This window comes from Cylas formicarius, unplaced genomic scaffold (assembly GCF_029955315.1).
Source record: "Cylas formicarius isolate icCylForm1 unplaced genomic scaffold, icCylForm1.1 PGA_scaffold_3__17_contigs__length_32017465, whole genome shotgun sequence".
Lineage (NCBI taxonomy): Eukaryota > Metazoa > Arthropoda > Insecta > Coleoptera > Brentidae > Cylas > Cylas formicarius.
The window spans coordinates 7058476-7086127 of NW_026844326.1; the positions used below are offsets into that span (position 1 = coordinate 7058476).

General features: G+C 32.8%; 3 protein-coding genes across 4 annotated transcripts in view; all 3 read left to right on the forward strand.

The window, feature by feature from the left end:
- Window positions 1–797: 797 nt before the first annotated feature.
- On the forward strand, window positions 798–1737 carry LOC132699943 (uncharacterized). Its single transcript, XM_060666941.1, has 2 exons — window positions 798–899; window positions 954–1737. The coding sequence occupies exons 1-2, from the start codon at window positions 798–800 to the stop codon at window positions 1635–1637; spliced, it is 786 nt and encodes a 261-aa protein (XP_060522924.1). The 3' UTR covers window positions 1638–1737.
- A 14466-nt stretch (window positions 1738–16203) lies between these two features.
- Window positions 16204–21769, forward strand: LOC132699619 (uncharacterized). Its single transcript, XM_060666439.1, has 5 exons — window positions 16204–16272; window positions 18422–18486; window positions 19512–19744; window positions 20699–20886; window positions 21017–21769. Exons 1-5 carry the CDS (start codon window positions 16204–16206, stop codon window positions 21461–21463), a joined length of 1002 nt encoding a protein of 333 aa, XP_060522422.1. The 3' UTR covers window positions 21464–21769.
- Window positions 21770–26223: 4454 nt separating this feature from the next.
- Window positions 26224–27652, forward strand: part of LOC132699404 (uncharacterized) — a 94925-nt gene continuing 93496 nt past the window's right edge. For both annotated transcript variants that reach the window (XM_060666081.1, XM_060666078.1), the window contains exon 1: window positions 26224–26614. The gene's annotated coding sequence lies outside the window, so the exon portion shown is untranslated. The remainder of the gene's footprint in view (window positions 26615–27652) is intronic.

Here is a 27652-nt window from a genome sequence, read left to right on the forward strand (position 1 = left end):
AATTTTTGTTGCCAACTTCTGAATGCTTCGACGCAAACGGAACAAACAGGACTTGTGTTGGTCACCAATTTTTACATCAAAATAAGTGTGGTATACATTTCTCACATAAAAAGTTATAGTGTTCTCTTGCTTTACTACGACATAACTACCGCATAACTATTTGGATTGTTGATATTATCCAGTGTTGCCAAATTGCAGTTAATTTCATAAAAATTAATTCATTTAAAAATCATGCCTAACATGGAACAAACATATTCATGTCAGAGCTATGTATATTAATATAATATATAATAATATATTAATTGTATTTTTAAGATATAAAGCGCTATAAAGCAATGACGTGAAAAAGAACCCCCAAAAATATACAAATAATCACTGTAGTTAATTTCATAAAAATCAATTCATTTAAAAATCATGCCTAACATGGAATAAACATTCATGTCATAGGTGTGTATGTTATTATAATATATAATAATATATTAATAATATTTTTAAGATATGATGATACGGAGTACATGTAATAAGTAATCCAAATAACTTTTTCTTTTAGGTCTCGTCGAATGAGGCAACCAATTAACTGCATATAATAAATATAAACCGCTTCCAATATTTGACACTTGCACACTGCAGATTTCCCGGAATACTTGTTCTAATTTCGGTTCTGAAACTAAATAACGGTCCACTGCGTTTGGCAAAACGAACGAATTAATTTACTTTTTAATTGACATTGATTGATGACGGTACTCGCACCTCGATGACAAGTCACTCGAAAAGTCAAAATGCGGATTTAGGAAAACATGTTCAAAATTGTCAGTCTATGCAAACGAAAAATCAAGGAATTTTGGAAAACGATTAGTTCGTACGTTAGGAACTTGTTTAGTTGCTATCATTTCGAGCGGGTATGAGGGTATCACGTGTGTCATAATCACGCAACTTACTTAAGCTATTCTTAGGAAAATCGTCGAAGAAACTCACTGACCCAAATCGAACGTTATCTGGGAATCTTGCTGACAAAGAATCTCGAGTGCCAAACGGAAGACCAACAGTTCCGCCGACATTTAAAAGAATCACTCTTGCGCATTACCAATCTGTTGGAAATTATTGGATCTCGTTATTATTTCTGCACTCCATTGGCGCTTCGACTGTCAGATAAAAATGATAAAAGCAGTGAGGACGAACACTTACTGAATAGAGAAAATGTAACAAGTGATCATTCAACCATGCTACACGAATGTCGAAGTCAGATCTTTGTCGCTGAGATCGAAAAAAAAATTAGCACAACCCTGTGTGCAAAATTCAGTGCAGCTAATCCTCAAAACGACTTTCAAGGGAATTTCTTCGATATCTTTACTGTTAATGTACCTTTATTTAAAGAGAAGTTGATAGAACACATCAGGAGTTTAAGGGATGATGTATCTTTGCTGAAGGAAATGTTGTGTACGGTCGAACAGAGCCAGAGGAAAAATCGAAATGTAACAAAGGACATCCATACAGTCCCAGAAGATGACACAATCCGAAAGAGAGAAGATACATTTCTGCAGGCCAAAATGAGAGCTTCGAACTTTGCAAGGTTTTATCGAATGAGACGGGCGAGCGAGAAGAAACATAAGAATGTCAAGCGAAGAAATGTGAAATAGTTTCATTGCGTATTTCAAAGTTTTGCAGCTTTTTAATTATTACGTCGCCAAAAAGTTATCCTGTCCAAAATGGCAATCGTAATTTTTCAAAGAAACTTTGACAGCTGTAGTAATATTTACAAATATTCTGTATTCCTTCTGCGTCCTTTGTTGATAAATCAAATTTACTGACGATTACCCAATCATCCTGTGGGGTTCTTAGGAGCCTAACAGCAACTGGCTAGCGTTCTACTTTGTACTTGCTGAACTTTGTCTTGTTGTTTTATGTTATTGTGCTAAACTCTAGTAGCAAAACTGAAGATTCATATTCGTCTTGATGGGTTTAAAACCATACGCGTAAAAGCACTTAAAAACGTACCATCTGATGAAATCGCCAGTGTTATGACGATTTGAACTGAGGTGGCTTTTACTTGATGAAAATCCATTTATCAAAACAAATAAGAACTAAAAGTTCAGATTTTCACGAAATTATATATTTTAACATGACAATTGATTCGACAATACCGTGTCTTTATCAAATGTGATAAAGACACGGCATTGTCCAAACAATATATTTATCCGAACAACAACAGAACACGAACAATTTAAAACAATTACATACATAGGAGAACCCAGTGAAAAAGTTTCAAAACATTTGTCAAAATGTGGTTTCAAAATAGCTTTCAGAACTAACAACACAATAGGAAAATTTTTAAAAAACAATAAAACGGAATGCCCAAAATCTCAAAAAACAGGTGTCTGCAGGTTGAAATGCGGATCTTGTCCTAAAATTTATATTGGACAAACAGGTAGATCCTTCAAGAAACGCATTAGCGAACATAAAAGAGCCTGTAAAAGCAATAGCCTAGATTCTAATTATGCTACATACTTAAACACAAAAAAACACATTTTTGATGACAATTTTGATATTATACGGCCACAAAAAGTAGAAAATTAAATTTATTAGAAACCATGGAGATTAACAAAATGAGACATTCAACTTAACGTTCAATTAGATTTAAATACCTCTTCTTTATTGAACTTAAATTCTCACAACAACATTAATTAAGGTTTTATGATCATTTTTCGGTATATATAGTAGCAGGTAGTTTGTAAATATTACACTTGATAAAGACACGGTGTTGTCGAAACAATTGCCATGTCAAAATATATAATTTCGTGAAAATCTGATCTTTTAGCTTCTATTTATTTTGATTTTATTTGGCGGTATTTTTGGTTTTGAGCCCAATATATACAAATTAATATAATTTTTTTTCATAAAGAAACTATAATATTGGAGATAATATCACAATGCTGTGAACTAATACCGCGTGGCATTCATTAGATTTCAGAAGTTCGTAAAAGTTTGTAATAGCTACACTGCGGTCATAGCAGTTATGCCGTTACGTATAGTGACGTAATCAAAAATGATCTTATTTTTGTCTTATATTGCCATTTTATATACTATTTTTAGATGTGCATTTCAAAAATAGTAAACAAAATGTCTGTATCAATTTATGATCCAGTAATGAACTAGATAAAGATGCCATACTATCACATAACTACATAGAATATAGTATGTTTATATTTACTTACTTAAAAGGCCAAGAAAATAAATATGTAACATTTATAAGAAACTATATAATTAATTCAATACATTGTTCTTAGCATTACTAAGCTAATGGCTTCCTTACTTTGCATCTCTTCCTTTCCCGATTTCTTGTTTTTGCATCTTTATGTGTTTGCTTTCTGTTTGTTTTTTGTGATTGGTGTGTGAATTTATAACTTTCAAATGAATTGTGATTCTGCTTAAACGTTTCCACCAACCAACCAAGTTGTTGTTTGAGAGTGATAAAACTTATGAGACTTTTCAACGTCTTCGTCAAACTTCATTGACTATAGACGTGAAATTTGTATCATTCGTATCGAATCAGCATCATCTCTATTTTAACTGGAATTTATCATACTTTCATATAATGTTTCATCGACTTGTGTAGATCTTTGGTGAGTTTTTCAAGGCATATTTTGACAGCATAAATATGTTCCCAATGACATTCATAATAATCCCAGGTTAAAACATCCTTAGTTATTAGGGAAATACTTAGGTGATTTCTGCGCTGGCGCATGAAATAAATTTTAAACTATCTTGACAAAAATGGTTCACTTATAATCAACTCAGGTGTAGATTTCGTCTTCGCAGCAAACAAAATCATATTAATATAATTCATAGTAATCTTCTGCAACAACAAAAGGTTTTCCCTGTTCAAAAAAAAAGTTCCAAATAATTTTAGTATTTACATATCTAAATTTAAAAATGTATTTTGCTATTTCCTTCATTAAAAATATAAACGATCTCAATTTTATTAATTAAGTAAATTCTCAACCGCTTTCAAGGGTTGGCAAGACTAAAACATCTTTGGGTGATATTTAGGAGTAAATTAAAATGAAATTCTCATATTGTTTATAATTCTGAAAATTTCTCTCGAACGCTACGGTTTGTGACCAAAACCTGTGACAATTTTTGATCTGCAAGAGTTACAATTACGTATGTATAATTTGAAATCTCCATTATAGTAAATATTCCTCGAAAGGAATTTTGTATGATAACCCCAGAAAGCTGTAGGGTTAAATCGAATTTGATATTTATATTTAAAGTAATTAATATATAACGCACAAGAGTTTTACTTTTCTTGATTCCCATTTACCTCCTAGTAGAACTACCATGCAGCAGTGCTGTTTTCACTAACTTTCCAGTCTAGGTAAAGTTTCTGCATTTATAGGATTAGTTTTAATGTAAATAGATATTGTAATAAAATAAAATCATTTTGTACCTCTCTTGTATCACAAAATTATCTTGATTTAAAATTTAAGAGATTAATTTTCCCGCCTCGTGTAATAAATATGGTATTGTGAAATATTTTTACTAGACAAGCATAACTTTGTTTAGAATTAGTGGTTATTCTCTTGGGTGGTCTAACCTTTTTGTTTGTAACCTAAATTTTAAAACAAATAAATATTTAGGAAATTATTAAAAAGTTTAAAAAGAACAATTTAAGTTCAGTTGAAACTACTTTTAATTTTTAAGTTATACATTTCACAGTCCTATTTTAATTTATCTCAGTTTGCATAAACAAATAAATTCAAACATAAAGACGTGTTTTTATATTTCTTAATGGGGATATAAATTCACTAAAAAACCCTAAAATAGAAAACCTAGGAAAACTTCAAGTCCCAAAATAATTCCCAACCAATCGAATGTAGTGTATGCTGTTTCCAATACGTTAATCACAATAAGAACATTGCAAATCATTAACCATTCAAAATTTTGAGGTGGTTTTTAAAAGAACTGTAAAGAAAACTGTATATTTTTGAAAAGTCCATATTCTTATTTAACACAATAAAAATCTTACGGGTTCAACTATTTTTATATTTATCCTATGCTGACACAACACTATAAGAAAAGTTTTACAAGTTTTTCTGTCTCTTCTATAAAGATAAGATACAGTATTTCAATCTATAGATTCTCCGTAGAACATTAATCACAATAAGAACATTGCAAATCATTAACCATTCAAAATTTTGAGGTGGTTTTTAAAAGAACTGTAAAGAAAACTGTATATTTTTGAAAAGTCCATATTCTTATTTAACACAATAAAAATCTTACGGGTTCAACTATTTTTATATTTATCCTATGCTGACACAACACTATAAGAAAAGTTTTACAAGTTTTTCTGTCTCTTCTATAAAGATAAGATACAGTATTTCAATCTATAGATTCTCCGTAGAACATGTTGAGATGTTTTTGGATAAGTGAAAAAGTTTGTTTCGACGTTTTATTTTTAAGAAATTTTGATATATAGCCAGTTTTATTTAGATAAGGAAGGACAACAGTGGCAAGTGTGGGGTTACTTTGGGACCCATTATCTTTGAAAGGTTGTGGTGAAGTTCATTTTGTGATGGAGCGCTTAATATCTCAAATGTGAGAATTATTACAAACCCCATTAATTTCAGTGACCACATGTTATATATCTTTGAAAATATACGCGGTGATTTATTTAAAAATATGCAATATTGGTCTACCACACGGTCTGGTACAATATGTTAATATATTAAATGAGTACAGGTCTTGGTACAGCCAAAGCGATGGGACATATTGAGCGGCGAAATTTACCTATTGTGGTTTGTCGTGCGCTTCCGCCATAGCTAATATCAAAATTATTTTTTATAATTTTCTGCTTATACCTATAACCAAAATTGTTATCTATGATGGATTCAGTTTTCAATTATAAATACGCAATTGTTATATCAAGAAAAAGTTTCAGCTTACTAACATGTTAGACTCTTATTTGGCTATCTATGACGCAATAAAAGTGACATTGCTGCATTTCAATTTTTCGAGCAAATAAATTTTATTTATGGCATGTAGAAAAACGAGCCCCAGCAGCAATACAAGCAATGTAAATTAACATTCTCAGGGTAGCGCTGATAGCCAAAAAATAAATCTTCCAAGTTTGACAAAATTCGTTTAGCCATTCTGATGTTATCGACATTCATTTCTAAAAATGTTGGAACACCTCTCACTCTCAATTTATTGCAACTTTCAACATTTTATAAATAATAACTACACTAGTCCTAACAAGAGTTTGAATCTGTGCTATCACTATCGTGCAAGGACATAATTTATGGTTTTACGTGGTCCCAAGTTTTTTATATAATTCTTCAAGTACCTAGTTCACTCATTCTCTGAAACTGATCTTTGGTACTAATTAACAATGAGTTTTAATTATGTTGATTGCATGGTCGAATATTTTTGTGTTTATATTATAGCATCTAACTTTGTTATTTAATTTTGCCCATATCATTTCTATGGGACTCAAATTACAGTGGTAAGGTGGTAATCTAAGGGGTATATTATTGGATTTTTTATGACCTCGACCACGAAATAAGTTTTATCATACAATTTGGTTCTTAGAACTTTAACTAAATCTTTTTTGTATATCTGCAAAATAAGAGTTATCTTGACCAAGAAATCTTTTTTTTTGCTGCTGATCGCTAGTACTTTTTTAGCTAAAGTGCTGTGACAACTAACATTATCATAAATTATTGCGCTGCCTTCTGGTGTATTTGGAAGAAAAGAAATTTTCATTCAATTTTCAAAACGTTCACTTGTCATGTACAGTCTTTAATGTTTCTTGCTGAAAATAGCAAAGTATTCGGCTCCCAAACTTTCCTCGAGGTGCAGTGAAAGATGAATATTATTTTTCCTCTAGATGCATGTACACCTTGTGCCAAATAAAACGACCCACTATACAATCTAGACAGGAGATAAGAAGAAAAGTGTCGTACACAAATTACTTGGACTCTCCTGAAGATTTAAAATATTATAACTTTGTTGATACAGAGTGTCCAAAAAGTGCCCCCTGACATCAATTTTGTTATTTTAAATTGAACACCCTGTATTTTTCAACTTTTTTGGAAGCCTTTGTTAAAATAAAGGTCACTTTCTTAAGAAATTCCGATTCGAATTTTGCATAGTTTAGGCAGAAAATGAGGTTATCTGTTTTTTTTGATTGCCCAAATATAAAATTGTGCTGTTACGCTACTGATCCAGGTATTGCAATCAAAATTTAAGACTAAGGAGATGATGCAATACCTACTCAATTAGTTTGACAGATGCTTCTCAGCTTATGCAGGGTGTCCCAAATAGGTGGTGCCGTTTTTGGCGAATTCGATTAACAAAATCTCAAGATTTTCAAATGGAACACACTATATTTTTATTCAGATATCAATTCTAGGAAAGAAATTAAAGTGAGTTTGTAATTCTTATCTTATATTTAAATTTTACTTACTTTTTGAGATATTTGAGATTACATTAGGTCACTTGGCAATATTAGGTATTTTTTCTATTAGCAAAGACATGATACTACTTCTTTTAATGATATAATACTCCAGATATACAAATAAAACCAATTGCTAACAATACAGGGTGTTTATTAGATTCAATAAATCTTTAAAATTCATATCTAAAGAAACATTAATTAGTTAATTATCTAGCTTGATTGAAAATACCCAATAAAAAAAAGTAAATAATTAAAATTTATAGGCTAACTAAAAAAAGGTAAGAAATTCGAATAAATAAATCTATAAAACCAAAAGTGCAACTCTTTAATTCGATCCATGAAGTTTAGTTGAAAGTGTTCTTCTTAAAATGTTCGTTTCATCTGTCATCAAAACAATAAAGAAATATCAAAATTTTTAAAAATGTAGTTGGCTATGACATCACAATCTTTTTTTTAACGCTTTAAGGTATAAACAAACTTTGACATTTCTGTTTTTGTTGTTTTTCAAATTTCTGTATAAAAAGCATGGAGTTAAAAAATAGCTAATATTGCCATTGGGCTGCCCTTCTTTTTACAATATTTACACAAATAAGCATTTTCGAAAATCATCATTCAAAGCTAGTTGATAGCATATAACACGAGTTTCCTGTAAGTTCTGAGAAATCATCCTGTGTAGGAAGGCCGTCCCGATACTGTTCAAAATATTTAAATATGTATAATATCAGAAGTTCGTGCGCAGGAAAGACGTATTCTGATTAATAAGTAAAATAGGTGCCGAATGGGATTGGCCGCGGTCGGAGTTGTTACACAATGATGATTTTGTTATGGCGCAGCACGCAGATGGGAACGATCCTGCTGCAAAACGAGACGTAAATATTCAATCATCCTTGAAGAAGAAGTCCCATTTCGATTTAATCGACATTCATAAAAAGACAATTTCAACGATTGCACAACTAGTACGCACATTATATCAACTCACCTCGATAACTTGTCGCCATTTTTTCGCTGCAAGTGTATCTCGAAATAGCTCGTCGTTCGTTTTTTTTATAATTTTCTAAGAACGCCATACTTCCTGGCGCCGAAGAACTAACCGTTTAAAATTAAATGCAACCAGCCAAGTAGGTAGGTAATCTTGATAGGTGATGAATTTATATTGCACGCTGCGGGTTCGTTTTCAAGGATTTAATTAATTTTAGTAATTAATTGAAGAATGCTTAATTGTTTTCCAACGAAAATGTGTATAGATTTTAATTTTAGTTGATGAGCGATTTAATTCGTCTTTTATTTATTCAGCCTATAATCGTTTTTTAGAAAAACGGTATTTTCACCATAATGCATAGTATTTTCTATTAACATTGTATATAACTGCTTAATGTTCAAAATAATCTTTAATTACCTTGATATCTTTCACAAATAAATGTATTTTATTATTATTTAGTGTTTTCGAATAAGTACAGGCACTGATTGTTGGATAAAATCTTACAGGTAGAGAACAAAAAGCTAATTTAAAAAATAATGATATCACGGTTAGCTCATTATGCTCCACATAACAGTAGAATAACTCAAGGAAAATACTGAGACTGCTTTTATTCATAATTTACTTTGATAATATTATGCAGAAGTTTTCTAGTAATTACGTAGCTGCGTATGTGGACGATAAGGCTATTCTTGTTAAATTAAATAATAAAACTGTTTATCATATGCCATCGTGTGTTTAAGTGAATGTATCAGGGGTGTTGAGGTAATTAGGGCACAAATGAAAATACGGAGAATTATTCTATTTAAGTCATATACATTCTGCTGTTTTTTTTTCATTAATAAGGCAAGACGAAACGTTTGAAAGGAAAAAGGAATCTGACAGACAAGGAGTTAGTTCAGTTCAAGAAGATCAGACGCTCCTTCAGTTAATCGAGGGTGACCGTTTCCAAAGAACGAAGCACGCAAGAATTCTGTCTGAATTTCCAACAGAATTCTTGGGTTCCGATAGAATTCTCCCTGTAAAAATGATCGCAATCACTTTCCGACAGAAGCAAGCACGGCTTATTTTCGCTCATAGATATCAAGCGCAAGAACAGCAATTTTGGGATAGAGTCACATTTTCCTTTGAAAAGACCTTCCAATTTTCTAAAAAGCGTAAAATCAAAGTGTACAGACCAGACAACTCAACAATAACAAATAAATATAGAACACTTTTTGAAAGTTTTATCAGATTTTCAACAAGCACTAGCGAAGTAAAAGCATTAGCAACGAAAGATTCATAATTACGACTATTATGATTTAACTTTGGGAGGAATTTTTAAAAATGTTGAATTTTAGTTTATTTTATTCTAGAGTATTTTTACAATTAATGCAGGCAAAGTGCGGTACTCAATTTTGATCGTGATTACTGAGTATTGGGTTAAAATAGGCTTTATAAGTTTCACAAAGTTTCAAATTTGTTGACAAGGCACATTTTTTACTTCTAACTTTAATGAATTTATCGCAAATAAAGCAAAATAAATCGACATATTTACACTATCTTTCTACCATTTTTTAAATGAGTAATACACAAATAGCTGAGATAGACCAGTTACTACTACTAAGGTTGATGCTATTTATAAATAGTAAGTATTTTCAGGTCAAATAAAGTCTAACTAATCTAACTAAAGTATACATATCGATGAGAATCAGACAAAAAGAAACTTTATGAACTAAAAATGAAAACTTTGCTTTTTAATGTCTAAAATCAGATAATGCATGAGAACAGAAACCCAAACCAAAACCAAATATATATATATATATATATATATATATATATATATATATATATATATATATATATATATATATATATATATATATATATACTTACTTTTATTAAGCAAACAATCTGATAGCTGCTAACATCTGTGTCAAGCTACCTAAAAAACGTTTGTTCACCTGGAAGTGTGCAAAGGACGTTTGTTAAAATTATTGTTAACTCTCTAACAGACAAAACAGCTGACAGTAATATTGAAAAGCTGCCAGGGAAGCTATAAAATTCGATTTGTTTAAGCGCTTAATCGTTTCATTTCGCCAATAAAGGAACGTTTTACATGAAAAAAAAGCTTTATTATTAGTAACTAGGAGTCTATATCAGTAATATTCTATAAACGATATTTAATTGTCAATAAGTTTTATGGGCATTTGGAATTACGAACATTTTCATCGGCAGTTTCGACCTTTCGCCTAAGCCTCATTAACCAATCTGTTGTATTGCTATATTAAACTTTCATTCCTTTAATATGATACCAATAGGCAAGTATTTATATATATGCATATATTTCAATTTCAATCTGTAACAAAATACTAGAAGAGACTGAACAAAAATACTACCATTTGAAATGGAAATGGAAAATTTATAATAATGCTGATAATGATATGTAAACTGATATATCTAATGTATTTCTTCCTGTTTCAAACTATCTTTGCTTATCAAAAAAAGGTTACTCTTGTCGTTTATCGTTGTTTATGAAATCTTACAGTATTGGTTACTTCGCGCATTATCATTTTTCTCTTTTTTTTTTACAAAGACAAACTCCTATATATTATGCTATGTTCAGCTAGGCCACTGAAAGGAAAATTTAACGATATATGATATGAGGAGTCTACAAAGCACCGTTTCTGAATTATCGGCCATCATTTTCAGTACGAAGCCTATTTTCAAAACAATTTCACGTTTTTCAGAAGATGATGAAAAATGAAAATACAATTAAAGTTAAGCGGTGCCTTGTAAAAGAGCTATCCTGTGACATAAGTTAGAACACTGGGATTCGATTAAACATGGGTTTAATAATATAGGATTAATGGCTGCATTAATATTTTGAGTGGAAATTTTTGGTCTTGGTTAGTTTTGGTTAATATTTATTTTTGTATTTCTATTTTTATTTTTTTTATTTCTAACTTAACTAACTGGTTATTTCTGATTTTGCAGCTGCTAGTAAGAAAAGTAAATAGTAAGAACTAGAAGTGGTAAGGATGGAAGTAGGAGAGTAAGGGTAAATGGGTATTTGATTTGGGCACTGGGAGGATGGGGTAAGGGACACATAATACTGTTATGGAAAAGCTACAAAAAATCAACCTCTACAACAAAAATGACATATTTCTAGAAAAAATATTGTTCTTATTTTATGTTAATTTATTGTGAAAGGGAGTAAAGTAACTAAGTAACACTTGTAATTCCTATATACAATAGAAAACAACCCAGAGCTACTAATATTGGGTTCCTATAATTTTATATGAAAGTAGCATATTCTCATTTTTGAAGGTAAGGAGAAGCCCCGCACAGTTTCTGTAGCCACTTGCAATGTCATCGCCTTAACGAATAGTCGGTATTGTGCATTTGTCCACAATGCGAGTGTTAGATGCTATGTATAGTCCGACACACAATAAATGGTTATGACTGTAATGATCTTATTTACATTTTTATCGGCTTTGGAATTTTTTCCTAGTAAGAAAATTTAAACACAAGTTTTTTATAGTTATTTTTTAAATTTCTTTTCAATGATTAACCACTTCTCTCTGGTATTAATTCGCACTAAGTTTTAATTACTTTGCATTACTAATCAAAGTGGTACCTCGTCTAAGAAATAAATTTGATCATACGATTCGATTCTTAAAACTGCAATCAGTTGTTTTTTGTATAATACTAAGGACTTGCAATACCTGCTTTTTGCTGCTAATCGTTAGCACTTTTTTTGGCTAAACTGCTGTGCTAACAAACATTTTCCTAAACTATTACGTTGCAGTTGGATGAAGATATTTTTTTTACCCAATTTTCAAAAAGTTCAATTGTCATGTGCTGATAGTAATCTAATGAGTAGTCGGGTTATTGCTGAAAAAGACAAAGAATTTTTGCACCCAAACTTTCCTCAGGTCACATATAAAATTGACGTTCTTTTTCCTCTAGATGTAGGTACATTCAAAATGCAGTTCGAGGAAGAATTTTGCCTTTAAAGTGTCAATCAAATCAAGTCTCTTTAATTCAATTATTTTCTGTTGCAATGAGTCTAGTTATAAAATCTGATTACCCACATACAATTTAATTATGCCTTTGTCACATTGTTCCTTCCTTTCTAGAGAATCTGCAGACCAAGTTTCGACAATCTTACAGCGAATATTGACACATAGTTTTTTTAAATTTAAATACGTGGAAACAATATGGGCAATTGTGCGGTAACAAAAAAAAAAGATGAATTTTACCTCCATGTACTCGTAAAATGATTCTTTTCCAAAAATATTCTAAAATATTTTTTGTGCAGTTGAGTACTTTGAAGATAAAAGCCCTGTAGCGCTTTAAACTTGTTTTATTGGGCCACTTGAGTACACCGAACTCCATGTGTCATTGTCAAAGGCTAGAATATTTATTCTTTTAAGAAATGCAATAACGGGCTTATGACACTTTATAACGCTTATGCGTTCTCTTTATAAAATATAGTTCGGATATGTTTTAAATTTTCCTCCACCTATTGCCAGCAAATTAGTTCATTTTGTAGCTCAATGGTGAATCCCATTTTTATTACTTTTCCCTATGGATAAGACCGAAAGCCATTCTTAGTGGGACACTCCGTACATACAATTTGTGGTCTGTCGTAGTTGTTTAAATTATGTGGTTCACTGCCCCATCGACTAAACCGTCGAAAATATCAAGTGCAGGGTATTTCGTGTGACATAATCGCGTTCGAGTGTTGCTGAGAAATTTATTATTAAATCTTTATTGCCCAAGAGATTAACATCCATTTAGAAGACATTTTATCCTAACATTTATAAAGTGTAACGATTCTATTCTAATTATATATTTATATATTTATATATATATATATATATATATATATATATATATATATATATATATATATATATATATATATATATATATATATATATATATATATATACATAATACAACTTGTAATCAAGGTGTTTTCAAAATAGAATACTCGTTTGAACACTTGGGATTTATTAAAATGTAAAATACAAAATATAAAACTATCGAGTTTTTAGACTAACGGAAAAAGAAATGTCTGCAGAGAGTGTTAAATGCCAACTGCCCTATCTTTCCTCTTGGGTCCTTAGCGCGCCCGACGTAACTCGACACCCACTTGATAAAACCTCCATATCGGTTTTTTTTTCCAGGTCGATTTCGTCGAGTCTTACGAATACTGTCGATAACATTCGGCCCTTCCTGACCCATAGAGTGTCCTCACTCTGCGTGTGTGATCTAAAAGGAGAAAAAGCCATATAAGCCAAGGAAATATATGTTTTTTTTTTTCAAAAATCATTTCACAATCAACAGCAAATGTGGATATAGGTTCTCCGGCAAAATTATACGACCTAGAGCAATTTACCTCATGTAAAATAGAAATGTCATAAAAACCAATAAACCATAAGCAAAAGCAGTAAATAAGGGAAAAACAAAAAAACAATATTATGGAAAATCGCAAAATAGGGGACAAAACAAAGTTTTTAATTGTGGGCCCACGCTATCTAGAGTCTTGGAACGCAGTACCATCTGAAATAATACCAGGTTTTGTTTTCACCCTATTTCAATATCCAGGCCAGCCCATTCCTCATCTAGCTACTGGAAATATGAGATTTCAAGGACGCAGTATCATCTGAAATAATGCCAGGCTTTATCGCCCTATTTCAGTATCCAGGCCAGCCCATCCCCTCATATTTCCAGTTACTTAACCTAAGCTCACCTTAAGTAACCTTTCATACTAAAATTGTATCCATGGCTTCATATTATCGATGCCAGCCACACTCAAGTACGGTGTCCTTGATCGTGTCATCCCAGGAATGTCTGTAACCTCATATCGGTCACACCCCAGTACTTTCGAAACCCTGAAAGGACCTCGCCACTTTGGCATCAACTTCTGACTGGCCCCCGTTGCTGGACTAGACTTGATTTTCAATAAAACCGAGTCTCCCTGTTGAAACCTCTTTGGTGCGCACCGCTTCAAATTAAACTGCTCCTTTTGGCGAGCCTGATATTTGGGATAATTATTTCGCACTTTTTGACGTAACTTTGATACGTCTATATCATCCTCAACTAGCGGAGGGTACAACGCAACTTGTCCACGAGACACGATACCCGAGTAAATCTTCACTCGGAGCCGCCCCTAGTGCTTTATTTACTGTTCCATTTAAACCTAACTGAATGTTCGGTACATTGTCATCCCAGCTGTCATCTTCTAAGTTCGCACCCATGGTCGATAAAGAATCCAAAATTGTACCATTATACCGTTCGACTTATTCGTTTCCTCGAGGAAGACCCGCCGCATTTAGGTAGTGAGCAATTCCGCGTATGTTACAAAACTTTTTAAATCTTTGTGAAGTAAATGACGTTCCTCGCTCGCTAATTATTCTCTTAGGAGACCCAAAGAACTTAATCATGTCCGATAACATATATATATATAACGTGTTTTCGTGATAGCCTGGTTTTCTGTTGTTGCAAGATTTTTGATACAAACAATTAAGGCAGTTCTTGACATATTTCTTTACAAAACGTCTCATGTGTGGAAACCAGTACAAGCGAGCTACCGAATCGTACGTTTTATCGTATGCGAAATGACCAATATCGTCGTGGTTTAAACGTAAAATTTGATACCTTGCCTATTCCGGTACTACCCATCGCGGTCCAAAATCTGTGACCTTATAAACTATTCCACCTTTTAATTCATATTGATTAAAAATGTCTTTATTATTTTGAATATCACCTGATAATAAAATTTTCTTTATTTCCCTAATATTCTTAGAGGATTCTTGGGCAGCTAATGGCCAATCGCTTTCAGTTATATTAATAAAATTAATACTTATTTCTTGAGTATTTTCCCAGAACTCTTCAGTACCCGCTTTAGAATCGGGGTTCGGGTTACGGCTTAGAGCATCTGCGTGACGCAGTTGAAGGCCTGGTCGGTGTTTAATGTCATAGTCGTACTCATTTAATTCCATTACCCAACGCCCGATTTGAAATAAGTGATATCATTGAGTTCCGTGAAGTTTGGACCTATTAAGATATCAACGCCTAAGATTTTTTTATGTTAGCGTCAACAAAATGAGAAACGCTGCTCATAGCTGTATCTGAAAGAGTTTTAATAAAAATAGTTGATTTAAGCGGTTCTGGTTTTAAATTAAAAGGTGAAATAATAGCTTGATTAATTAGTGAACATTCACTGCCGAAATCGATAAAACATTTAACAGGCTTATTTTGGAGATATATATTTTTGCATGGGTTTATTAATTGCAGAATTTGGTTGTCATAATGAATTATGTTAAGCAACAACAGCGTTGTTAGGTTGATTTTTATATGGACATTTACCTCTTAAGTGTCCCTTTTGTTTGCAATTATAACAAGTAGACATAGCTGATGCTGAAGCTCGAAAATTTTGGGAAGTAAGGGTGTTAGAGTTATTTTGTTCTGGAGTGTCTAATTTTTCATCAAAAGCATCGCGCTAATTTTGCAGGGTTAGTTATTTCTGCTGTTTCTACTGAATTTTGAAAACTTAATTTGTTGATGTTTTATTCCCCCCATTATTAAACTGACCTTATCTTCGTCAGTTATACGCAATTTCATTTTGTTAATTAAATCCAATTTTTCAAAACAATATTCGTACAAGCTGTGATTATTTTGTGGAACACACTTCAGCATGTTTGTCATGTCAGCATGAAGATTTCTTTTAGGGATAAACTGATTTTTTAATAATTCTTTCCATTCGGTCCAAGTAAATATGCGTGTGGTCAACCCGCGATACCAGGTTTCAGCTGAACCACGCAATTTACTGAGGGCCAAGTGGCAAGTAATTCGATCATTCCAATTATTAATGAACGAATATTCGTCAATTGCATTTAACCATTCCACAATGTCATCGTTTATCGGATTAAATTCATGAATTAGTTAGAAGTTATTATTGATCAACCCAGAGTTTCTTGACCTATCTGCAATTCCTTCAATACCTTGAAGTAAAGCTCGACTTAACGAAATAATAGACTCACTACCCTCCTGCTGATGAGTACTCTGCTCACTCGTAGACGCAACTGCCAAAGGCGAGGTGTAGCTCCTGCTTTGGGCGGATGATTGACGTCGTCGGATTGCATACACATCACGATCACCACTTCGCGAACGGCTACGAGCACTAGGGGTTAAGGGTCGGTCCCTCCGCCGGTCACTAATTGCGCGATGACGATGCATTGTTTTACTCAGGTGTGAGCAGACACGGAGTTGTTATCCCACTCCTGATGTAATCAAGGTGTTTTTAAAGTAGAATACTCGTTTGAACACTTGGGATTTATTAAAATATAAAATACAAAATATAAAACTATCGAGTTTTTATACTAACGGAAAAAGAAATGTCTTAACTGCCCTATCTTTCCTCTTGGGTCCTTTGCACGCCCGACGTAACTCGACACCCACTTGATAAAACCTCCATATAGGTTTTTTTTCCCAAGTCGATTTCGTCGAGTCTTACGAATATTGTCGATAACAAACTTAAAGTCGTTTCTCGCATCCTACTCGCCAACTCTTTCTGTCTTTCCAGTCCTCTTCTTGTAGATTTCTTTGGGTCATTGCATTTCTTATACCCTCCCCATGTGTTTCTGGGACGTCCTCGTTTTCTTTTTTCTGGAGGAACCCAATTCAATATTTTTTTTTGGCCATCTATCATCCGGCATTCGACATACGTGGCCGTACCATTTTAAACTTTTGGCTTCGATAGTGTCAACAATGGTGGTGTCTATTTTCATTCTTTGTTTTAGCTCATTGTTACTTATATTGTCTAGCAGTGCTAGTCCACAACAGCGTCTCCAGTAGTTCATTTCCATTGCCAATAATCTTTTACGTAAATAATCAGTCCTTTCCCATACTTCGGCCCCATAGGTTGCAATACTCTCTACAATGGTCTTATAAATCCTGATTTTAGTTACTGGTCGAATTTGGGTGCTCCACAGTATTCCATTTAACTGCTTTGTTGCATGTTTTCCCTGTCGGACGCAGTTCTTAATTTCAGCTTCCCTAGTGCCACTTTTTGTTATATTTACACCCAAGTACTCGTATGAATCGACACATTTTATAGTTGTGTTTGTGCCTTCTGCGATAAGATATTCTGTTTTTTCCATATTAATTGATAGACCCCAAGGTTTCATTGAAATTATATTCTGTAAAAGACAATCAACTGGTCTTTGATCGGAGAACGTTGCCCGAAGAGCTGTTTTAATTTTTAACCAACTATCGAGTTCAGAACGAGAAACTATTAAATCAGCTGCTCTACCAATTAATTTACTAATTATTGTATCGATTAAACAAACATTTATTGAAGCATTTGGGTTATTTACATTTTGATGATTGGTTAGAAAATTTTCGCAGATTCTAATAAAACGATTTATTTGTTTGGGATTGCCGTCGACATGAGGGATGTTATCCGCTTGGTACCTAACTAAATGAAGATTCACCGTGTCCGGCATGGTGTTTCAGAATCGGAATTGGAATCAGATGAACATTATCGACAGAAGCTACTCTAGGTTTTAACTCTAACGTTTCAAAACGAGAAATTAATCTTTCCAGTTTGAATCAGAAAAATATTTACAAAAGAAAAACCTGCAGTAACAGTGAGAGAACGAGGATTTTCATTCCTGCTTGTCTCGTTTTCTTGGTCTAGTTTTCCAATAGGATGAGGGATGCTTGTCTCTTCCCTGGGCTACGTATGAAATTCTGACGATTTTTGTTCCTTATTTCGCACCAATAGGGTTGTGGACGATGCTTGTTCCTTCCCCTGGTCAATGGAGCACTTTTCACCCGCTTGAACAGTTTTTTGTGTTGTTCGGATTTCGCGAATAAACTCTTAAGAGAGACCAAACAGTGTCGATTTTTGAATGCTTGTTTCACGGAATCGTACCGACTGCGCCAGTTTTCGTCGTGGAAAACGAATTTGATTTTAACCGTATTTTATTTAGTGGCAAAAAACCAAATCCGCCATTTATGGTTATTCACCGCTAATTCCCAAATCAATTGACCGATCGTAAATGTGAACAAGCGGTGATCCCTTCATATAGAAACGGGGCACTTTGTATAACATTAAATGAAGTTCTAGGTTCTCGAACCGTTTTCGTCCAATTAAGAAAATATTCCTTAAGAAAACACACTTAAACAATCGTGACGGTTGACATAAATCAGCGTGCGTCCATTATTTTCCGATCTTTTTTTCCGAAACGACAAGTGTTTCGTGTTATGTCGCCGCCGCGAGACAAAACAAAATCTATTTATACGTTTAAAAAATAAGGGCATCTTGAATCGGTGACGACGCATTTCGATTTGACAAACCACGAGAGAAGCGTGAAATACACACAAAATCCCCCACTTTTGTTGCACCTGCCCGCTTTGAGTAAAGAGAACCCACTTTGGAGAGCGGCTGAGTTGTTGCCACGCTATGGCGAAAAGTATTTGCGGTTGACGATTTTCCGCACTTTTAATCAGGGACTAAGAACAGAACGAAAGAACGAAATTACCCGAATAATTTGTAAGAACGAAAACGGAAACGAAAACGAAATTTTTATTTTTCGTTCATGATTGAAAACGAATAAATAATTTTGGTTACCGGTTTCAATCGGTTTAATGACACAATATTTTTGTAACCTACTCCTAGTAGACATATCGGGGATGCAAGGGTCTTCTATTCACGTTGGCCCTTGAAGCTCAAGATTCACGAGTATCTACTCACGCTCATCACTAGTGTTCCGCTATAAAGTAGAGCAACCGAAGGTGACGTCATCGCCAACCCATCGCTCGCACATGCAGGGTATTCCCATATTATTTTTTCCAGGCGATCATCCAATATCTTACACAAGTTCGTTACATTCAGTTGTCGGTATTGTGTTTTTGTTTTTATATCTTAATCTTGGTAAGTTGTTATTATACATATATAAAGGTAACATTTTAAAATAAAAATATAATTTAAACTTATTTTTATTTTAATATTTTGAAGCCTTTTTATTATTACAAATCCTTCAGGAAACTTGCAGCGACACGTACAATCTGGTCATAAAGAAATTCATCAGCAACAACTAAAAAAAGGCAGCTAAATCTCCAACCTACCGTGGATGATGTCGTTATAAAACAAAAAAACAATATTTCAGTTAACATTAGTCCTGATTTGTTGAAGGAAGCATGTACAGAACTGCTAACAGTTTACGGCCGTCCATTCAGCATGTTTAATGATTCGGATTTTCGAAAAATTTTAGATCTGATAATAGCTGGACTGACTGGACTAAAATCGCAATTAACCTGAAAAATATAAATTAATTTAAATGCTTTGGGCTTAAAAGAAAAAATAACGAAAGAATTAAAGGGGAAGTTATTATATTTCAAAGTTAACGGAGCAAGTAGACTTGATAGAATAATTTTTCAAAGAAACTTCCACGGGCTACTGTAATGCTTTTCACAAAACTTCTGGATTCCTCCTGCGTCGGTTTTTGCTTAGTCGAAATCATCCTGGTGGCTTCTTCAAAGCTTGAGTCCTTCCTTACATTCAAAACATCACTGACCACATATCAAAAGTTCTAAAGAAGTATAACGTCAAAATCAGATTTACCACTTGTCCAAAAATCTCTCAACATCTGCGGTCCGTCAAAGATAAAATTCCATTTGAGATGCCAGGAGTTTACGGCATTCCATGCATATGCCGCAAAGAATACATTGGAGAAACCGGACGAAAAATATCAACTAGGCTCAAAGAACACGAAAGAGCCTTATAACTAAGACAAATAAACTCATCAGCTGTTGCCGAACATACTCATGAAACCGGGCATAAAATTTTATTTGGTAAAACTAAAATTCTTGCATATAATCAGTTGCTTTGCCAACGAAAAATCCGAGAGTCAATAGAAATCTATAAACAACCTAACAATCTTAATCGCGACTCAGGTGTTTATACCCCTCATTAGCGCCCCCGCCCCTCTCAAACAATATATAAGCAGGTACAGAGTACAGTTTTAGTCAAACTCTGAAGAAGCCACCAGGATGATTGGCGAAACGTCAGCAATTTCGACTAAGCAAAAACCGACGCAGGAGGAATCCAGAAGTTTTGTAAAAAGCTTGATAGAAGAATATTAGGAATCAACGTTCAATTTATTGGCAATAATAACTGTCCAGAATTGAAGGTTGAATGGTTCCGCATACATTTCAAAAATAACATATGTTGTTATACTAATATAAGAATATCAGTATAACAACAGACAATGGGGCAAATATGCTCAAAGCGGTGAATTTGTTAGAAGACCAGCAAAGCGATATTATTAGTGACGAAGAAGAAAATAAAGAACAAGAAAACGAAGAAAAAGAAAATGGAAGTAATGCATTTATTACGAAACAAGATGCTTCCATAGCTGACATTGCTACAAATTCCGGCTGCACACACTTTGCAGTTTGCCGTGGATGATGTGTATTCCAGCGATAATAGGTAGAGCTAGAAAGGTGACTAAAAGATAAATATTTTAACTATAATTAAAACAATGAAACTTAAGGAACCTATTATAGATTGTGCGACACGATGACACAGTACACATGGTATGTTGGAAAAACTCCTATTATTGAAATACTTTTGTAGAAACATGGCGAAAATGATTGGTCATGTACACATCTGTAATGTTTTAAATCCTGCAAAAAAACAAACAGCAAAATTATTCCAAACAGCGCATTTGTTGGGGGGAGATTTTTATTCTACCTGGCTGCAGCGTAAAATGGAAACAAGCAAAATTTGTAGCCGATTTTCAAAAAATTTAGTAGAATCACTAAACGAAAGGGAAAATGCACAATTTTATCAAGATGTGACTATGTCAGCAACATTTCTTGATCCAAGATTCAAAGTAGTTTTATCTACTTCACAAATACTAAAACATATAAATGAAGGTAACAATTTCGTTGAAGAATCATCTCTAAATTCAACTTCAACAGAAGAAGATGGAATGAAAATGAAACCGCGCGAAAAGCGAGACACGTAGGTCTTAAAATATTGCTTAGCAAAAGAGACGTCGTCAAATGAATTGTATAATGTTGCAAAATAAAGTATTGGTTTACCTATGACACAAGTGAGTGAATGAGCATTTTCAGCACTGAAATAAATTTTAAATTGTCAAAGGTCGAATTTAACAGAAAATTTATTGGAAGGAGTCTAGCTTTTTAGATTAAATAGTTTCAATTAATTTTTATATAAATATATTCATATACACTAAAATTAAAAATTATCCTGCGATTTAGTCCAGAATATATCTTTAATTTAATTAACAAAATTTTTTATTGATTTTGGAATGCTGATTTTTTTATATATATTTTTACTATAAAATAAATAAGTTAACAATTTTTTTCTCTAATTTTTAATAATAATAATAACTTTATTTGCAAATAACCGAAAATTAACCATGACACAAAATTTTTAAGTAAGTAAAAGTTAATTGAAATAAAGCAAGATCAGAGAGAAAAGAAACCAATATTATTATTTAGCAAAAGCAAAAAAAAACAAAAAAAAATCTGTCACTGGCAACCCACTAAACTGCATAGCAGTTTCTGCGTAGTTTTCAAGTAACAAAATTTAATGGAAATAAATGAATGAAATTAAAACAGATTCGTGCCTCTCCAGAAACGGTCCCAAACAATTCATTCTAAATTTTATTTTTAATATTAATAAAAAACAAAAATGTCATCACCACTTAAAACGCAGTTGATTTTATGTTAGTAATTTTCGCCAGCTATGATTAAAAATGTATACAAAAATAAAAATGGTGTGTTGGCATATTATTATTAGAAAAATAGTAAAAAACGGTTTTAACCGTTATTTCGTTTAGGTTCACGAAAATGAAAACGATATTTTTTAGGTGTGAACGAAAAGAACGAAAACGATATTTTTTGTTTTCGTTCTGATCGGACACGAACAAAATACTTTTCGTTTTTAGTCCGTGCTTTTAATACTATTTACGTGGACTATGACAGAACCTTAAATTAATCTTTTGTTCAACTGTTTCTATAAATCTGGCCTGCTGCTTGATATTGATTTAAAAATTTAAACTAATTTTCAGCTAAGAATATATACAAAGAAAAGAAAAAATACACTACCAATGTGATTTGAGAAAGAACAGATCGGGCAAAGGCCAAGTTTTGATCTTAAAACAAATAATAGATAATAGCGTGGATCAGCACTTACCACTGTATATGTTATTTGTGGACTTTAAGCAGGTATACCACACAATTAAAAGAGAAAATATATAGCATTCACTCAAGAAAATAAGAGTAAACATGAAGTGTAGGAGACTAAAGTAACTTTAATTGAAACAAACTATAACAAGAACGTTATAGAAAATTTTGGAGTTACAAGAGAGTTCTGGGAAAGGACAGGCACCCTATCGACAACCTTGTTTAATATAGTTCTAGACTCTGTGCTCACAGAAAGTAAAAGGCAAGTTATACAGCTATAACCCATATAGTGAAAACACAAATGCATATAATGAGATTGAATGATACTAAACACAAATTTTGAAGAATAATTGTTGGAAGAATGAGAGGTAGACCTAAGATTGTGGATGCATATGGTAGAGAGGAAGTTAGAGGAATTTGGCTTACAGGACTGCCGAAGTGGTGGTTAAAAAGAAATGGAGAAAAACATACCACCAAGCCATAACCCGTTTAGCTTACTTTATGTATATAAACAGAATAATTAAAACTATAACAGGATTTCTCTTAGTCTCAAAATTTTTAGCTTCTACAACATGCTAAAGGCTGTTCGCATACGGCTTAAAAGTTGAACTGAAATCGCCACGCTACTTATGAATTGTTTTGAGAGCAAACCATTGTACTTTTTTATAGTAATAAATTTATGATTTTTTTTCTTTTCGTTTGCACTGCTTTTTTGTATATTGTGCAGGCATAACTGTTAACTCTTACTAAGTCATATGCTCCTATCATATCAAATAATTAATATAATATAATTAATTGTCTTGCGAATTAAGGAGTATGACTTCAACTTTGTCTTTTGTGATATGTTCTTGTAATGTATTTTACAATATATATTAATATATTATTATTATTATTGTTATTATTATCATTATTATTATTATTATTATTATTATTATTATTATTAATGAATTAATTGTCCAGGGCCATTCTAGTCTGCGCACATCCGAGTTAAATAAATTGTACATTAATTACTACAATGTTCTACCAACCGTTGTCAAGGATCTGCCATTCACTAAATTTTGTAATATAATAAAACAATTTCTATTGGAGAACGCATTCTATACTGCAGATGAGTACATCCGTGTTGCGTCACGAGTGTCTCCATAATACTAATTGGGAATTTATTTATTTATTTACTTTTTTTTTTACCTAATTTTTTGTTTCAATGTTTGGTGTTTGTCTATCTGATAATTATGTTGCTCTCTATGAATGTTATTAGAATGTGTTTGATATTGTGACTTGCCATTTGTTGTTCTTGTAATGTATTTAATGGCCAATTAAGTCTAAAGTCTAAAGTATTATTATTATTATTATTATTATTATTATTATTATTATTATTATTATTATTATTATTATTATTATTATTGACTATTATTACAAATTCTCGTAGATGGTAGATGGAAATATTTCAGAAAAACCAAATTCTTTGAAATATAACTGTTTTATGTCAATGTGCACAAAATTCCATTGAACAAGTGGTCAAGCAGTATAGCTATGTCACTTCATAGAGATTTTCACATAGATTTCGAATATGGAAACAAAAATTGACGTATCTATTCAGAATTATAAGGTTTCCGGTTCAATCCACTTCAATCCATGCTTTTCAACTTCAGCTTTGCTTTTACCATCTTTCAATATATAAAAGAAATGCTGGATTTTATTTCATATTTAATTTTAGAATTTTATTCCGTCATAACCACCGTAATAAGTTATTTCAGTTATTTGGTTTGGATCAAAATTATACAGGGCTCGAAACTCCAAACTGCAGATTACACTCTGCAGATCATAAAAAATAACGCTATATTGCGCCAAAAGTTTTATCAACTACACTTTAGACACGCATTTGTTTAAATACGAGTGCAATTTTTAGGTACATTCAGTGAATGACGTGAACTAACCAAAACTGTCAAAATATCATCCCTAAAATACCGAAAATGTCGGTAACTACAACATTGGAAAAGCCCGAAGTAAGTGTTTAATGAAGACACGTTTTAATGTCATAATTTCCAACCACATGTTTTTTTTTTACATAAGTTAAAGTTCGAATAAATTTGATAAGTAAAATTGAAAATACTAAAATTTATAAGAGTGTTATAATACAAATATTTTGGGTTAATTTGGTAGCTTATTTTTATCATCTGCCTTTAAATATCGAATGATGCAGTTTCTAACTTTAGTCTCTAGTCACATTAATATTGTTAAACACTAAGTTAAGCAGTAAGTAGAAATAAAGCATCTCCATGTTCTTGCATATGTACACATTAATCCTCATTTGTGCTTAAGAAAAATTAGTTTGGACTTGGACACCGGACATCGAATTCTAAAAGATCATAGCTCTTTTAGAAAGTCTTTTTGACAGGAAATTATATTTCTGGCTAAATGCTGTTATAGATGAGGATCCCAATTTTTTTTCTAGAATATTATGGACCGATGGAGCTACTTTGTGAGCAATAGAGCAAGGAATCAATTTGCATAATATGCTTCACTGGTCGCCAGTGAATCCTCATTTTATGCGTGGAGTGAATCATTAAAATCGATGGAGTGTGAACGTCTGGTGTGGTATTTTGGTTGATCGAATTATACCCTCATTTTTCTTTAATGGAAAAGTTAATATCCAAATTTATTTGAACTTTTTAGAAAACCAGTATTATTTAAAACCGTTGAATAAGAAGACCCAGTGTGTGTCCGTGGCCTGTCAGAAAACAAGATATTGTTCAGCAAACTCGCCCTGCTACCCTTGAAAATAACCAACCTTTCACGAGCTGAAATTAGCACATCCGTATTAAATATGCTCGATGCAGAAGGAATTTATCCTTCGTATAAAATGTGTTTTATAGCTATCAATATTATTCATTTATAAGGGTTGCTTTAACATAGGATAAAGATATTGAGGTGCGGATTTCACGGGGTTACGTTCTTATATGATCACTTAAAAAAAAGCATTTCTTTTTTCAGAAAAATATTTTTTTGTCTGAAAACCCTATCTGGTGGCAGAATCACAATCGCAATCATTTCACTCATAGCACCTTTGAGAGCCTTAAGAGAGCATTTAGACATTTATTTTCCACCACTTTTCTTTTAAAGATGGAGTAAAGAGCATCGGACAAGAAAGATTTGAATTTATCTCAGATTTAAAACTATGCTCGTTCTAAGTATCACTTATATATACGCGACTTGAATGAAATGAATGAAAATATTGCTAACACTTAAAATAAATTGAACAAAAAATATAATTAATAATATACCCGTTGAAAGCTGGCAAAATACGTTTTACAAATATGTGATAGGTTAGTTAAAACAGAACCCCATAGAACATCTATGAAACCAAGTAAAATGATATGTAAAAGCAAAAAAAAAAAGTTAAAATAAGTTAGTTTAATTTGATGAATGATATTTCTATTGAGCGCCCGAAAAATGCAGTACAAAATTGACGATTCTGACATTTGCGGACGGAATAATAAGGAACCCATTGTAATTATTCTTAATTGTCGACTTTGAGAGTACCTATTTAGGTAAATATCAGTAACTTACATTTAGTTGATGTTTTAGCGCAGTCCGCGTGGTTCGATTAACCCAGCGTACTTCAGAAACGTGCCTGGGCTTTAAAATTTGCTTATCGAAAATCCGGCAACGTCCGAAGCTCGTTCTTGTTTCACCATCGAGGTCTATGTTTCGTTCTTGGGACATGGACAGTCAACAATTGGCGCCTGGTGTGGTTGGGTGCCGCGTTTCCCTGCGCCAGCTCGATCGTTACGTGAATGTTTTTTTTTCCGATGCGAGTTCGCTTGATCGAAATTCGAATATGGAAATTGGGTGCGCAAAAGTGTGAATGACAACGTTGGCAACAAGGTGAAAGCGGTGTTGTTTATTTTGTGCGCTTTTCGGACCAGTACGTGACCGTCGTTTTCGTGGGAGTCGATTTTTAGGTAAATACGTAAACAATGTTTCCGATGTTCGGGAAGGGCTAAATTGCGAGCGGACCGCCGTCAGCGGGTCAATTTTGACGTTATTGAATCGTCCTTGAATTTTCCATCTCGTGACTTCCTTATTAGCTAATTGCCGGGTCGTTAATGCGCTTAAATAGGGCGAAACCGTACAAACAATTCAAAGAAATTCGATTTCAGCAGGTAATATTTTAATAAAAGCGTTTATTTATGTATTTAAAGAAGTCTACCTAACAGGCATAAATCCCAGATCACAGGTAGGTACACTGCAAGTAACGATATCACGAAACTTAACCTAAAGTTTGGCTTAACATAAGCATTAATCTTATGATTATAGTTAACTGGGCAATAACGTTTTTACCTTGGTAATAGATTGGGAAAAAAAGTTCAAATCGGGTAGAGCAATGTACTTGGAGTACATTGAGAAAATAGGTGAAAATTTTAAAATATTTGTTCTTGGTGTGGACAGAAAGAATGTGTTACTATGTTTAGAGTTAATACGGGGAACAAGAAAATTTAGTCTAGCCCCCAAAAAAGTTATTTAAAAGTTTAATTAAAGTCATTTAATTATGCTAATCGTGGCGAGACACATAATCAAATTTATTTAATAATATTGTATGCGAAAAGCCTTGTGGGGGATATTCTCCGTCCAACTTATACATACTTGAAACACTTAGGATGATTTTTTTCCACGCTATTAATATGACAATTCTAATCAGGAGACCAAAGTAACTGATGCATACTTTAGCTTAGGCCTTAAGTATGAGTTATATAATATTTTTATCAGTTTTATACCATAAATACGTAGCTTTTTGATGCTTCTTCTTCTGCTGCTGAGTCTTATTAATATGAGAAACAAAGAATAATTTCGAGATACAATTCACAAAAACTGTTAAAACGGGAGAGAGTTTTATCAATAAGATGATAGTCATATTTCACAGCTAAACTCATAGTGGTTAAAGAGACTACATTACACTTGGCAAGTTATTATTGAGAGACTACGCTGGAGAGTAAGACAAT